At 43.8% G+C, this 13483-nt stretch overlaps 2 protein-coding genes across 8 annotated transcripts in view; both read left to right on the top strand.

The window, feature by feature from the left end:
• Positions 1-7164, top strand: part of ralgapb (Ral GTPase activating protein non-catalytic subunit beta) — a 52716-nt gene extending 45552 nt beyond the window's left edge. For 2 of the 3 annotated variants that reach the window (XM_038696443.1, XM_038696442.1), the window contains exons 27-33: positions 3502-3619; positions 3738-3857; positions 4681-4787; positions 4887-4989; positions 5334-5382; positions 5466-5605; positions 6757-7164. In XM_038696443.1, coding sequence (XP_038552371.1) covers positions 3502-3619; positions 3738-3857; positions 4681-4787; positions 4887-4989; positions 5334-5382; positions 5466-5605; positions 6757-6929 — 810 coding nt within the window. In that variant the 3' untranslated portion in view covers positions 6930-7164. Of the gene's footprint in view, positions 1-3501; positions 3620-3737; positions 3944-4680; positions 4788-4886; positions 4990-5333; positions 5383-5465; positions 5606-6756 lie in introns of those variants that run through there. The other variant, XR_005441410.1, reaches the window with a different exon arrangement.
• A 689-nt stretch (positions 7165-7853) lies between these two features.
• Positions 7854-13483, top strand: part of LOC119886010 (potassium voltage-gated channel subfamily KQT member 2) — a 68056-nt gene continuing 62426 nt past the window's right edge. For 4 of the 5 annotated variants that reach the window (XR_005441412.1, XR_005441411.1, XM_038696445.1 and 1 more), the window contains exons 1-2: positions 7854-8348; positions 12331-12481. Coding sequence is in view for 3 of the 5 variants with exons in the window: in XM_038696445.1 (XP_038552373.1) it covers positions 8216-8348; positions 12331-12481 (284 nt within the window). In the remaining 2 variants the exon portion in view is untranslated. The remainder of the gene's footprint in view (positions 8349-12330; positions 12482-13483) is intronic. The other variant, XM_038696446.1, reaches the window with a different exon arrangement.

The raw sequence follows: 13483 nt of genomic DNA, 5'->3' as shown, positions 1-13483 counted from the left end.
CTCTATCTCTAACCTGTCTATCTCTCTCTAACCTGTCTCTCTAAACTGTCTGTCTCTAACCTGTCTGTCTCTAACCTGTCTGTCTCTAACCTGTCTGTCTCTGTCTCTAACCTGTCTGTCTCTGTCTCTAACCTGTCTGTCTCTGTCTCTAACCTGTCTATCTCTAACCTGTCTGTCTCTCTCTCTAACCTGTCTGTCTCTCTCTCTAACCCGTCTGTCTCTCTCTCTCTCTAACCCGTCTGTCTCTCTCTCTCTCTAACCCTTCTATCTCTCTCTCTAACCCGTCTGTCTCTCTCTCTCTAACCCGTGTCTCTCTCTCTAACCTGTCTCTCTCTCTAACCCTTCTATCTCTCTCTAACCTGTCTATCTCTCTCTAACCTGTCTGTCTCTCTCTAACCTGTCTGTCTCTCGCTCTCTCTCTAACCCGTCTGTCTCTCTCTCTAACCCTTCTATCTCTCTCTCTAACCTGTCTGTCTCTCTCTAACCTGTCTGTCTCTCTCTAACCTGTCTGTCTCTAACCTGTCTGTCTCTCTCTAACCTGTCTGTCTCTCTCTCTAACCTGTCTGTCTCTCTCTCTAACCTGTCTGTCTCTAACCTGTCTGTCTCTCTCTCTCTAACCTGTCTGTCTCTCTCTAACCTGTCTATCTCTCTCTCTAACCTGTCTGTCTATCTCTAACCTGTCTGTCTATCTCTAACCTGTCTGTCTCTAACCTGTCTCTCTCTCTCTAACCCGTCTGTCTCTCTCTCTCTAACCCGTCTGTCTCTCTCTCTAACCTGTCTCTCTCTAGCCTGTCTGTCTCTCTAACCCTTCTATCTCTCTCTCTAACCCGTCTGTCTCTCTCTAACCTGTCTGTCTCTAACCTGTCTGTCTCTCTCTCTAACCTGTCTGTCTCTCTCTCTAACCTGTCTGTCTCTATCTCTAACCTGTCTGTCTCTATCTCTAACCTGTCTGTCTCTCTCTAACCTGTCTCTCTAACCTGTCTCTCTAACCTGTCTCTCTAACCTGTCTGTCTCTAACCTGTCTGTCTCTAACCTGTCTGTCTCTGTCTCTAACCTGTCTATCTCTAACCTGTCTGTCTATCTCTAACCTGTCTCTCTCTCTCTCTAACCCGTCTGTCTCTCTCTCTCTCTAACCCGTCTGTCTCTCTCTCTCTAACCCGTCTGTCTCTCTCTCTCTAACCCGTCTGTCTCTCTCTCTCTCTAACCCGTCTATCTCTCTCTCTAACCCGTCTGTCTCTCTCTCTAACCTGTCTCTCTCTCTCTAACCCTTCTATCTCTCTCTAACCTGTCTGTCTCTAACCCGTCTCTCTCTAACCTGTTTGTCTCTCTCTCTCTAACCTGTCTGTCTCTGACCCGTCTGTCTCTCTCTCTCTCTAACCCATCTGTCTCTCTCTCTCTCTAACCCGTCTGTCTCTCTCTCTAACCTGTGTCTCTCTAACCTGTCTGTCTCTCTCTCTCTCTCTCTCTCTCTAACCTGTCTGTCTCTAACCCGTCTCTCTCTAACCTGTTTGTCTCTCTCTCTCTCTCTCTAACCTGTCTGTCTCTAACCTGTCTGTCTCTGACCCGTCTGTCTCTCTCTCTCTAACCCATCTGTCTCTCTCTCTCTCTAACCCGTCTGTCTCTCTCTCTAACCTGTGTCTCTCTAACCTGTCTGTCTCTCTCTCTAACCCATCTCTCTCTAACCTGTTTGTCTCTCTCTCTCTCTCTCTCTAACCTGTCTGTCTCTAACCTGTCTGTCTCTGACCCGTCTGTCTCTCTCTCTCTAACCCATCTGTCTCTCTCTCTCTCTAACCCGTTTGTCTCTCTCTCTCTCTCTCTCTAACCTGTCTGTCTCTAACCTGTCTGTCTCTGACCCGTCTGTCTGCAGTGTGCAGGAGCTTTAATAAAAGACAGGACAGACAGGACACATGGAGTCACTGCAAAGAGAATGTTTATCTCAGGCTAGATTTGATCAGTTTTACTGTTTTAAGCATCACATCAATGTCTTTAAAGGTTGTTTTATTAACCCTGTGGGTTTTACTGATCACTGTCTTGGTTATTGTTCTGTTTTTATTAAAAACGTCAGATTGAGCAGTGCTTATTGGCATTTTAATGCTCACAGAGTGAATGTATTCAGCAGCGGTGGTGTTTTCCTGGAAAACATCTTTAGGGGTTTTAAAGAGTTTTTTACTAAACAGGTTTTTATTTGTGGTTTTAAATACACTCGACAACAGAAGAACAAATGTCAGCTGCTAAACTTTGTCCTGGGTCAGGCTAAGATGGCCGTGTATGTGAGCAGGAGAAAAAAGGTGGAGACAGATCAAGCCGTCAATGTGAAGATGTTGTTTGTGAAAATGATGAAGTCCAGGTTGTTGTTAGATTTCAGTTTTTACAGAGCTAATCAGGACTTGGAAACTTTTTTGTCAGTGTGGGCTCATGGCAGGGTGCTGTGTTCTGTCCAGGCTGATCAGCTGGTGGATGCTGATGTGTTGACGATATAAGTGTATCGTGTGTGAGCGAGTAGCGACTAATAAAAGTGTGTTTTGAAAAATCAAAAGAACAAAAAAAAACTCTAACCTGTCTGTCTCTGTCTCTAAGCTGTCTGTCTGTCTCTAACCTGTCTATCTCTGTCTCTAAGCTGTCTGTCTCTAAGCTGTCTGTCTGTCTCTAACCTGTCTATCTCTGTCTCTAAGCTGTCTGTCTCTGTCTCTAAGCTGTCTGTCTCTGTCTCTAAGCTGTCTGTCTCTGTCTCTAACCCGTCTGTCTGTCTGTCTGTCTGTCTCTAACCCGTCTGTCTGTCTGTCTCTAACCTGTCTGTCTGTCTCTGCCTCTAACCTGTCTGTCTGTCTCTGCCTCTAACCTGTCTGTCTGTCTCTGCCTCTAACCTGTCTGTCTGTCTCTGCCTCTAACCTGTCTGTCTCTGTCTCTAAGCTGTCTGTCTGTCTCTAACCTGTCTATCTCTGTCTCTAAGCTGTCTGTCTCTAAGCTGTCTGTCTGTCTCTAACCTGTCTATCTCTGTCTCTAAGCTGTCTGTCTCTGTCTCTAAGCTGTCTGTCTCTGTCTCTAAGCTGTCTGTCTCTGTCTCTAACCCGTCTGTCTGTCTGTCTGTCTGTCTCTAACCCGTCTGTCTGTCTGTCTCTAACCTGTCTGTCTCTGTCTCTAACCTGTCTGTCTGTCTCTGCCTCTAACCTGTCTGTCTTTCTCTGCCTCTAACCTGTCTGTCTGTCTCTGTCTCTAACCTGTCTGTCTCTGCCTCTAACCTGTCTGTCTCTGCCTCTAACCTGTCTTTCTGTCTCTGTCTCTAACCTGTCTGTCTGTCTGTCTGTCTGTCTCTAACCTGTCTGTCTCTGTCTCTAACCCGTCTGTCTCTGTCTCTAACCTGTCTGTCTGTCTCTGCCTCTAACCTGTCTGTCTCTGCCTCTAACCTGTCTGTCTCTGCCTCTAACCTGTCTTTCTGTCTCTGTCTCTAACCTGTCTGTCTGTCTGTCTGTCTCTGTCTCTAACCCGTCTGTCTCTCTGTAGATTCTGAGCAACGTGGAGTCCAGTTGCAGCGTCTCCTCTCACTTCTTAGACTTCCTGTCGTCTCTCGGTTGGCCAGTGGAGGCCGGGCGACGACAGGTGGGTGGGTTCAACAGTTCAGGTCAGTGCTCTGATTGGCCCCCTGTCAAACACATGATACTGATTAACAGGACACTGTTAGGGACAGAGGCTACCTGAGGTTGCTCTGTGCAGCTGATTGGCTGTTTTCTGTCTCCCAGATTTCCCTGTAGTGCTGGGTGAGAGTGGAGGGGGGGTGTTTAACGGTGAGAGGTTTGTCCTGATGTATGCCGACGCTCTGACTGAGATCACCTTCATCGTCCCATCATCTTCATCACACGGTCAGTGTGTGGTGATCTGTATACTGATGTCAGGACTGGGTGCTGAGTGCAGACAGAGACACAACACACGGACCACATACGCACAGGTGTGACCTCACACGGACAGGTGTGACCACATACGGGTGACCTCACACGGACAGGTGTGACTTCACACGGACAGGGGTGACCTCACACGGACAGGGGTGACCTCACACGGACAGGGGTGACCTCACACGGACAGGGGTGACCTCACACGGACAGGTGTGACCACATACGGGTGACCTCACACGGACAGGTGTGACTTCACACGGACAGGTGTGACCACATACGGGTGACCTCACACGGACAGGTGTGACTTCACACGGACAGGGGTGACCACATACGGGTGACCTCACACGGACAGGGGTGACCTCACACGGACAGGGGTGACCACATACGGGTGACCTCATACGGACAGGTGTGACCACATACGGGTGACCTCACACGGACAGGTGTGACCTCACACGGACAGGTGTGACCACATACGGGTGACCTCACACGGACAGGTGTGACCTCACACGGACAGGTGTGACCACATACGGGTGACCTCACACGGACAGGGGTGACCTCACACGGACAGGGGTGACCTCACACGGACAGGGGTGACCTCACACGGACAGGGGTGACCTCACACGGACAGGGGTGACTTCACACGGACAGGGGTGACTTCACACGGACAGGGGTGACCTCACACGGACAGGGGTGACCTCACACGGACAGGGGTGACCATTTAAGGCTCTGTGTGTAAAAGATGTTAACCTAAATGTATAACCTTTTGATTAATTATTTTTCTTTTTGTTTAAAGCGGTTAATTTGTCAAAGAGTCCAGAGGAGATGGAGCCTCCGACTGAGCTACTATCCAACCTGCAGAGTCATTCTGAACTCAGCCAGGACTCTGCCCCCCATCCCACAGTACAGACCTTCAAAATGAAAGCTTATTTTATCTGATTATTAATTATCTGTCTTTCTGTCTGTCTCTGACCTATCTCTCTCTCTGGTCTGTCTGTCCAGGGTTCTCCAGTTGAAGACTTGAACTCTTTTGGTCTTCCGTGGTCGGTCTCTGGCTCTGAATGGAAGCTCCTGATAGTCTGGGTCGAGCACTTGGAGGATATCGGTAACTAACTTTCTAACAAACACTTTCTATAAAACTGCTAACAAGTGTTGTATTCACTTTAGAAATACTACCTGTAGTATTCTGTGAGTACAATGACTACTAACTTTAGTTCAGTACTAATATCTACCTTCAGTGTCACTGTGTGCACCAGCCACAGGAGATCAGCTGTCTGATCTCAGAGGGAATAAAATGTAAACAAACAGCTCAGCAGGGACTGGGAACAAACAGATGCATGATGGGAGGTCACATATCTAGGCTCTGACTTCATCACTGACAATGAACCAGGTCATCTTCATCTTTGTGGTGTGCTAAAGTGAGAACAGATCTTTGACTTTGTGTTTCAGAGAGTTTCCCTGTGTCTGACCTGCTGACGAGGACAGAACCACAGACCAGGTAAACTCAGCCCCAGTCTCGTTAATCAAGGAACCGAAACTGTATGACTGAGACACCCGTCTGTCTCTCTGTCTGCCTGCCAGTGCGGCAAACGTCCAGGTGATCTTCATCCACCCTCTGAAAACTGGACTCTACCGGATCTCATTCCACGGAAACACCACCAGCAAGTTCGGTTTGGTCGTCCCATTGGTCAACGGCAGTGTGGTCAGCAAGAGGTCTCTGGGTATGTCTGCCTGTCTCACTGTCCTTCTTTAGACAGGAAAGCTCCACATTACTCAAAGCTTGAATATGACTAAAAACAACATAACTTCTGTTCACTTCCCTCTGATGAAGACATGAGCACTGGCTCCGATCTGTGTAACCATCTTATTGGATGTTCAGTTCTAATGCCTACCTGAGTCACACTCTACACACTTACGTCATGCAGACACAGAGGTCATTCTGTTTCCAGGTAACTGCACCTAAAACCTTTACCCATCCAGGTCCCCTTAAAAACTCCTTCAGATAATTGCGGTCACCATCATCTTCCATTACTGTTCCTGTCACAGGTTTGTGTGGTGAGGCAGGTTGGCAGACCCAAATGCAGGACACGTAGGCTGAGTTCAAAAGGTTTATTAACAAAAAAAAAGCGAGCACACTTTCTGGTAGAGTGGCTGATAAGAGTCCAAAAACAAAGTAATCCAAAGAAGCAGGGAAACACGACGAGTAAGGCTGGCAACACGACAACATGAGACAGAGGGTATACACGCGACAATGACTGAGGGAAACAAGCAAGGATATACACACACACACACGGGGTTAACGAGACACAGGCAGGCAGAGAGAGAGCGGGGGAAAACAGAGAGACTGACATGCAGAGGGATCACTGGGGTAACAGACATGACACAGGTTACTGAACTCTAGACGACAGACAAGACAGAACCCCAATACCCAACAGACCAAAATAACAGATAATAAACTGACCAAACTCAAAAGTGCAAAACATGGCATGGCTGTGACAGTTCCTCTGCTTTAGACTAATCAGGAGCACATTCAGAGGTGAAAAGAACACTTTCAATAATCAAACATCTTCAGGTGCTTAGTTTTATTTAGGGGTTGTCCCAGGACAAGTTTAAATTTTTTTATTTTCACAAAACACCATATTTCTGTCGCTGCAGCTGTGTGTTGAACACTCTGTTTCAGCTACAGAGTGAAGCATCTCATTCTATTCAATCTTTGTTGGACGTTGCACATGTGCAGTACCCATGTGCAGTAAGGACTACTGGCCAATCAGAAGCAGAGCAGGGCGGGTCCTGACAAGCCGGTAAACACGACTTTGGTTCAGCTGGAAACGAACACTAACTGAAAAAGATATTTCTTTCTTTCGGTTTCCAGGTTTCCTGGTTAGAGAGATGGTCATCAATTGTTGCCAGCGGCGACGTCTGGAAAGTGACAGCACCCCTCCGCCCCATGTCAGAAGGAAGCACATGATCAGTGACATCATCCTTCGCTACCGCAGCCGCCGCTCTGAACCTGCCTTCTACTCCGGCCTGTTCCAGGACCCCTGACTCCACCTGTCGAGACTATTAGAGCTGACTGCGATACTTTTGCATAGTTGTCGGGTTCCACAATCGGGGGACGTTCTGCAGTCGATTATTGTCATTTACATGATGATTTTTAGCTTTATTTGCTTCTGTTACATTTCTTGCCACCTGTAATGCAAAACGAAGAATCTTCTTCTGAGGGAGAACCCCCCAGGCCCCAGTATCAAATATTTAATCAATAAATATTAAAACAAAAATATTCCTGTCTTGTTCAATATTGTGCAATGTTAATGTGATCTAATGTGAGCCCATAAATGTCCACACCTCTTCTCAGCACAGCCCGTGGCTGTGTGCCATGCTGTAGTGACACTGATGATGACTGGTTCAATGAAAGGTCAATGATTATAATCATAAGGGCATCTAAAGTGAGACTGTCAGACATTGTTTTTGTAGCTAACTTTGGCTGAGGCGAGCTTATTTTGTCAGCATGGCGTTGGCTAATCGCACGCTGCTGGAGGCTGCTTGTCCTTGAGTTGTGTACGCCATGGCCACCTGGGATCACCATGGAGCCGGTAAATGATCCACGGCAGCACTCAGCTGGTTTGGGGGAATATCACACGGACGCATGGTGTCTCGGGGAGGGAGGGGTGTCCGACCGACTTAGGTGGGCCGCCCGGGTCCAGCTCTGTGTGGAAAGCACTGTGGTCTGTGTGTCCTGTAAAAACCTCACATTCATCATGTAGCAGCTGATTGGCCCTACTCCCCCCCCCCTCCTTTTCCTCCTCCTCTCCTCCTCCTCTCCCTCCTTCTTCTCCCCCCTCCTCCCATCTGTATTGTGTTTCTTTTGCTGGTCTTTTCGTCCTCCCCTCTTCCTCCTTCTCCTCCTCCGGTCGTCATGGTTACCACGGCAGTGATGATCAGTAACTCCTGCGTCCATTTCTTTTCTCTAACTGATCAAGTTCATCATCTGATCGGTTTTTCCCCGTGAGCTTGAGCAATAACCGTCCGTGACGTCATTCCATTTCCTCTTTGTGTGGGAAGTCGGTGAGGAGAAAAGACCTGCTGATCAGCCAATCAGCTGCCCGTCTGTCTCTCTGCGGGTTTATTTTCTCCTCCTCCTCTGCTTCTCTCCAGCTTTTCTCCTCTTCCTCTTCTTCTCTCCACCGTTTCTCCTTCCTCTCCTCCTCTCCTCCTCCTCCTCCTCCTCCGCTCCGCAGCAGCGATGCTCCCGCCGGGCCTGGCCGGCCTCGGCGCTCTGTCTGCGGACTGGCAGTAGATCGGCAGGTCGGTGCAGGTCGCGTCTCTCCGTCATGGTGCAGAAATCCCGGAACGGCGGGGTGTTCCCCGGAGCGCAGGCCGACCAGAAGAAGCTGAAGGTCGGCTTTGTGGGTCTGGAGGCCGGGGGGACCGAGTCCAGCAGGGACGGAGCTCTGCTCATAGCAGGTAAACACACAAGGACAGCGTTAACCGAGGGAGGGCAGGCTGGCGCGCGGCTGGATAATTGTGTTTGCGTGTGACTGGGCTATTGTGTTTGTGCACTGAAAATATTTAAGTACATTTACTCCAATAAAAATATTGCAAGTATAAATTACCATTTGACAAACCTACTCAATTAAAAGTTTAAAAGTACTTGATAAATTGACTACTCCAAGTGTACTCATTGGCAGAGTACAAGTTACTTTGTTACAAGTTAATAGTTAAGTTAATATTGATTAGTGTGTGCTGGTCAGAGATCTTCACAAGTCATTTTATGCTGCAAGTCCAAGTGTCTGTTTGGAATAACAAGTGCAGCAGCTTATTAGGAAAGAATGCACTTTGTTTGCGTGTTGATTATTTTACTATTTCTGTTGAATAACAACAACAACAACAACAACAACAGCCAAACTCTGATCAAGGAGAGGATTCTGTGAATATATGACAATCAGTCAGTGATCATGTGACCGGTTACAGCTGGAGCCTACATTTGTTCTGCAGAGACTAAAAAGTGTTTGTGCAGCTTGTGAGAAGGCGATGCAGGCTACTTTCCAACGCCATGGCAGAGTGTGCACTTTCTGGATATATTATATTTGTGGAGAAAACAAACCTTCAACCGAAAAGGTTTCTTCATGATTTTCTCATTTTCTGTTGCTTCTTCCCAGCTCATTAATATCTGGTCCTCTCTGAGACAGTGGTACCGGGGACCCGGCGTCCTCGCTGCTGTCTGTCTCATGGTCACCCATGGCAGTGGTACCGGGGACCTGGCGTCCTCGCTGCTGTCTTTACTGCTGGGGTTAGAAGCAACACCAAAATAAAAGTCGGTAACTTTGAGGCACGCTGCTGCACCTGCCTCGAGCCACTTTGCATGTTTTATATTATGTATATATTAATATCATTATATTATGTTCTGATGGCCAGTCATGGCCACTTCAGGTTCAGTAACCACACTATGGGCCAGTCGATCGAGGGACACACCAATCAATTTTCAACTGCAGTTTTATGACTCAAATCTAATACCATGTGGTTTGTTGGCCCAATTGTCCAGCGGCGGTGTCACTGCGGAAGTCTGTAAATATTAGTGTCACTGTGTAAATATTAGTGTTAATATTAGTCAGTGTGTAAATAGTAGTGTTAACATTAGCGCCAGTGTCCAAATTTTAGTGTTAAATATTAGAGTCAGTGTGTAAATATTACATTTATATTTCCTCATTTGACAGACGCTTTTATCCAAAGCGACTTACATTTGAGGAACAACATACAAGCATCAACAGAGCATCAAATACAGATCTACAACTGACAATACATACTAGTAAGAGCTCACAGGACATATCACATCAATGGGGTAGATAACTAGGGAAGGAAGTAAGAGTTAACAAAGTGCAATCAAAACAAGATCATTGTAGGGGATGGAAGAAGAAGAGCACAGGAAGTGCATGTTAGAGGTCAGGAGTTAGAGGTGTTATAAGAGGAAGTGTTCTCGGAAGAGATGATTTTCAAGAGCTTCTTGAAGTTAGAGAGGGACGCCCCTGCTCTGATGGTGTGTGGTAGTTTGTTCCACCATCGTGGTGTCACAGATGAGAATAGCTGGGACTGCTATTCTCATCTGTGACACCTGTGATATTAGTGTTATATTAGAGTCAGTGTGTAAATATTAGTGTTATATTAGAGTCAGTGAGTAAATATTAGTGTTATATTAGAGTCAGTGTGTAAATATTAGTGTTATATTAGAGTCAGTGAGTAAATATTAGTGTTATATTAGAGTCAGTGTGTAAATATTAGTGTTATATTAGAGTCAGTGTGTAAATATTAGTGTTATATTAGAGTCAGTGTGTAAATATTAGTGTTATATTAGAGTCAGTGAGTAAATATTAGTGTAAGTGTATTAATATTAGTCAGTGAGTAAATATTAGTGTAAGTGTATTAATATTAGTCAGTGAGTAAATATTAGTGTTATATTAGAGTCAGTGAGTAAATATTAGTGTAAGTGTATTAATATTAGTCAGTGAGTAAATATTAGTGTAAGTGTATTAATATTAGTCAGTGAGTAAATATTAGTGTTATATTAGAGTCAGTGAGTAAATATTACATTTATATTTCCTCATTTGACAGACGCTTTTATCCAAAGCGACTTACATTTGAGGAACAACATACAAGCATCAACAGAGCATCAAATACAGATCTACAACTGACAATACATACTAGTAAGAGCTCACAGGACAAATCACATCAATGGGGTAGATAACTAGGGAAGGAAGTAAGAGTTAACAAAGTGCAATCAAAACAAGATCATTGTAGGGGATGGAAGAAGAAGAGCACAGGAAGTGCATGTTAGAGGTCAGGAGTTAGAGGTGTTATAAGAGGAAGTGTTCTCGGAAGAGATGATTTTCAAGAGCTTCTTGAAGTTAGAGAGGGACGCCCCTGCTCTGATGGTGTGTGGTAGTTTGTTCCACCATCGTGGTGTCACAGATGAGAATAGCTGGGACTGCTATTCTCATCTGTGACACCTGTGATATTAGTGTTATATTAGAGTCAGTGTGTAAATATTAGTGTTATATTAGAGTCAGTGAGTAAATATTAGTGTTATATTAGAGTCAGTGAGTAAATATTAGTGTTATATTAGAGTCAGTGTGTAAATATTAGTGTTATATTAGAGTCAGTGAGTAAATATTAGTGTTAATATTAGAGTCAGTGTGTAAATATTAGTGTTATATTAGAGTCAGTGTGTAAATATTAGTGTTATATTAGAGTCAGTGTGTAAATATTAGTGTTATATTAGAGTCAGTGTGTAAATATTAGTGTTATATTAGAGTCAGTGAGTAAATATTAGTGTAAGTGTATTAATATTAGTCAGTGAGTAAATATTAGTGTAAGTGTATTAATATTAGTCAGTGAGTAAATATTAGTGTTATATTAGTCAGTGAGTAAATATTAGTGTAAGTGTATTAATATTAGTCAGTGAGTAAATATTAGTGTTATATTAGTCAGTGAGTAAATATTAGTGTAAGTGTATTAATATTAGTCAGTGAGTAAATATTAGTGTTATATTAGTCAGTGAGTAAATATTAGTGTAAGTGTATTAATATTAGTCAGTGAGTAAATATTAGTGTTATATTAGTCAGTGAGTAAATATTAGTGTAAGTGTATTAATATTAGTCAGTGAGTAAATATTAGTGTAAGTGTATTAATATTAGTCAGTGAGTAAATATTAGTGTTATATTAGTCAGTGAGTAAATATTAGTGTAAGTGTATTAATATTAGTCAGTGAGTAAATATTAGTGTTATATTAGTCAGTGAGTAAATATTAGTGTAAGTGTATTAATATTAGTCAGTGAGTAAATATTAGTGTTATATTAGTCAGTGAGTAAATATTAGTGTAAATATTAGTGCCAGTTTGTAAATATTAGTGTAAATATTAGTGCCAGTTTGTAAATATTAGTGTAAATATTAGTGCCAGTTTGTAAATATTAGTGTTAATATTAGTATGACTGTGTAAATATTAGTGTAAATATTAGTGCCAGTTTGTAAATATTAGTGTTAATATTAGTATGACTGTGTAAATATTAGTGTAAATATTAGAGTCAGTGTGTAAATATTAGTGTTAATATTAGAGTCAGTGTGTAAATATTAGTGTTAATATTAGTGTAAGTGTGTAAATATTAGAGTCAGTGTATTAATATTAGAGTCAGTGTGTAAATATCAATGTATTAATATTAGAGTCAGTGTGTAAATATTAGTGTTAATATTAGAGTCAGTGTGTAAATATTAGTGTTAATATTAGAGTCAGTGTGTAAATATTAGTGTTAATATTAGTGTAAGTGTGTAAATATTAGAGTCAGTGTATTAATATTAGAGTCAGTGTGTAAATATTAGTGTTAATATTAGAGTCAGTGTGCAAATATTACCTTCTGTGTGTAAGTGTTAGTGTGAATCAGTGAATACCTTTGTTTAGGTGGGGAGGAGGGTCCTCGGCGGCAGCGCAGCAGTGTCTCTGGAGGAAAGAAACCTCCGAAACGAAATGCCTTCTACAGACGACTGCAGAACTTCCTGTACAACGTACTGGAGAGACCTCGAGGATGGGCCTTCATCTACCACGCCTATGTGTAAATACCTGTCTTTAGATTACACCTGACTACACACCTGTCTGTTACAGTGTTCCCAGATCTATACGAGTTTTTATTACTTTGAGTCGGAGAGTCCGTCTGTCGGCAGGAACATCCTCATTTCCATTCAGTCACATGCGAGGCTGATCATATGAGTTACATCATTTCAGTTTGCCCTGAAATGTTTAGACTCTTAAATCATTTCCAATGCTCAAAAGAGACACCATAATCATATTCTGAGTTATTCAATAATGAATTCACAATTAGAATATCAATAAATACAGATGCAGATAATCAATAAATAATACACAACTGTGGAGAGAAGAAGAGGAGGAGAGAGGGACAGAGGAAAATAGACAGCAGATGCAGCTGTGATCTCTGCCGCCGTCATCACAGACGACACTTCACGTGACGCCGCCGCTTCAGAAAACTGTTCAGAAACTCTTTTCCTGCATTCTGGTGAATTTATGGAGTCACTTTGTTTCATTGGGAGGACCGGGAGGACAGGAGCATTGGGAAGTCTTACTCTGCACGTTCAACACATAACCTTCCTGAACATGCTGGGCTATTCAGGATGTATGGTATAGCAGGGTGATTCAGCTATATTGCTAAAGGGGCCACATTTTCAGAAAGCTAAGGGCCCGGGACCAGACATTTTGGTGGTTTCGCTAGTAGTCCCAGATTAAGTGAATTCAAACGATGTTGCTTAAAAAGCACATCTCTTGACACGAATCCATCATCCGACTTTTGCTCTAGAAACGCTTCAGCTTGTGCTTGAAAAAAGCAACAATCCTCTGGAAACTGATTTCCCCATTTGAATGTCCTTGTGGTGGTATTAGGCCCAAAGCTGTGTCTCGTTGTCAGTGGATCCGTCCACAGCTGGGGACGTTACATCAGCTTTCCTCAGTCGAGCCAGAAGAGTTTCAAAAAACACCCTGGGACCAAGTTCAGGGCGCTAACAGGAGAATGACCCTCATCTACATGTGAAAGACCTGTTCTTTT

This window comes from Micropterus salmoides, unplaced genomic scaffold, assembly GCF_014851395.1.
Source record: "Micropterus salmoides isolate LMB-PRFRI ecotype aquatic unplaced genomic scaffold, ASM1485139v1 Ms_hic_scaffold_4, whole genome shotgun sequence".
In the NCBI taxonomy this organism is placed as follows: Eukaryota; Metazoa; Chordata; class Actinopteri; order Centrarchiformes; family Centrarchidae; genus Micropterus; species Micropterus salmoides.
Note: the sequence above shows the minus strand (reverse complement) of the source record. Positions and strands in the feature narration are given on the sequence as shown.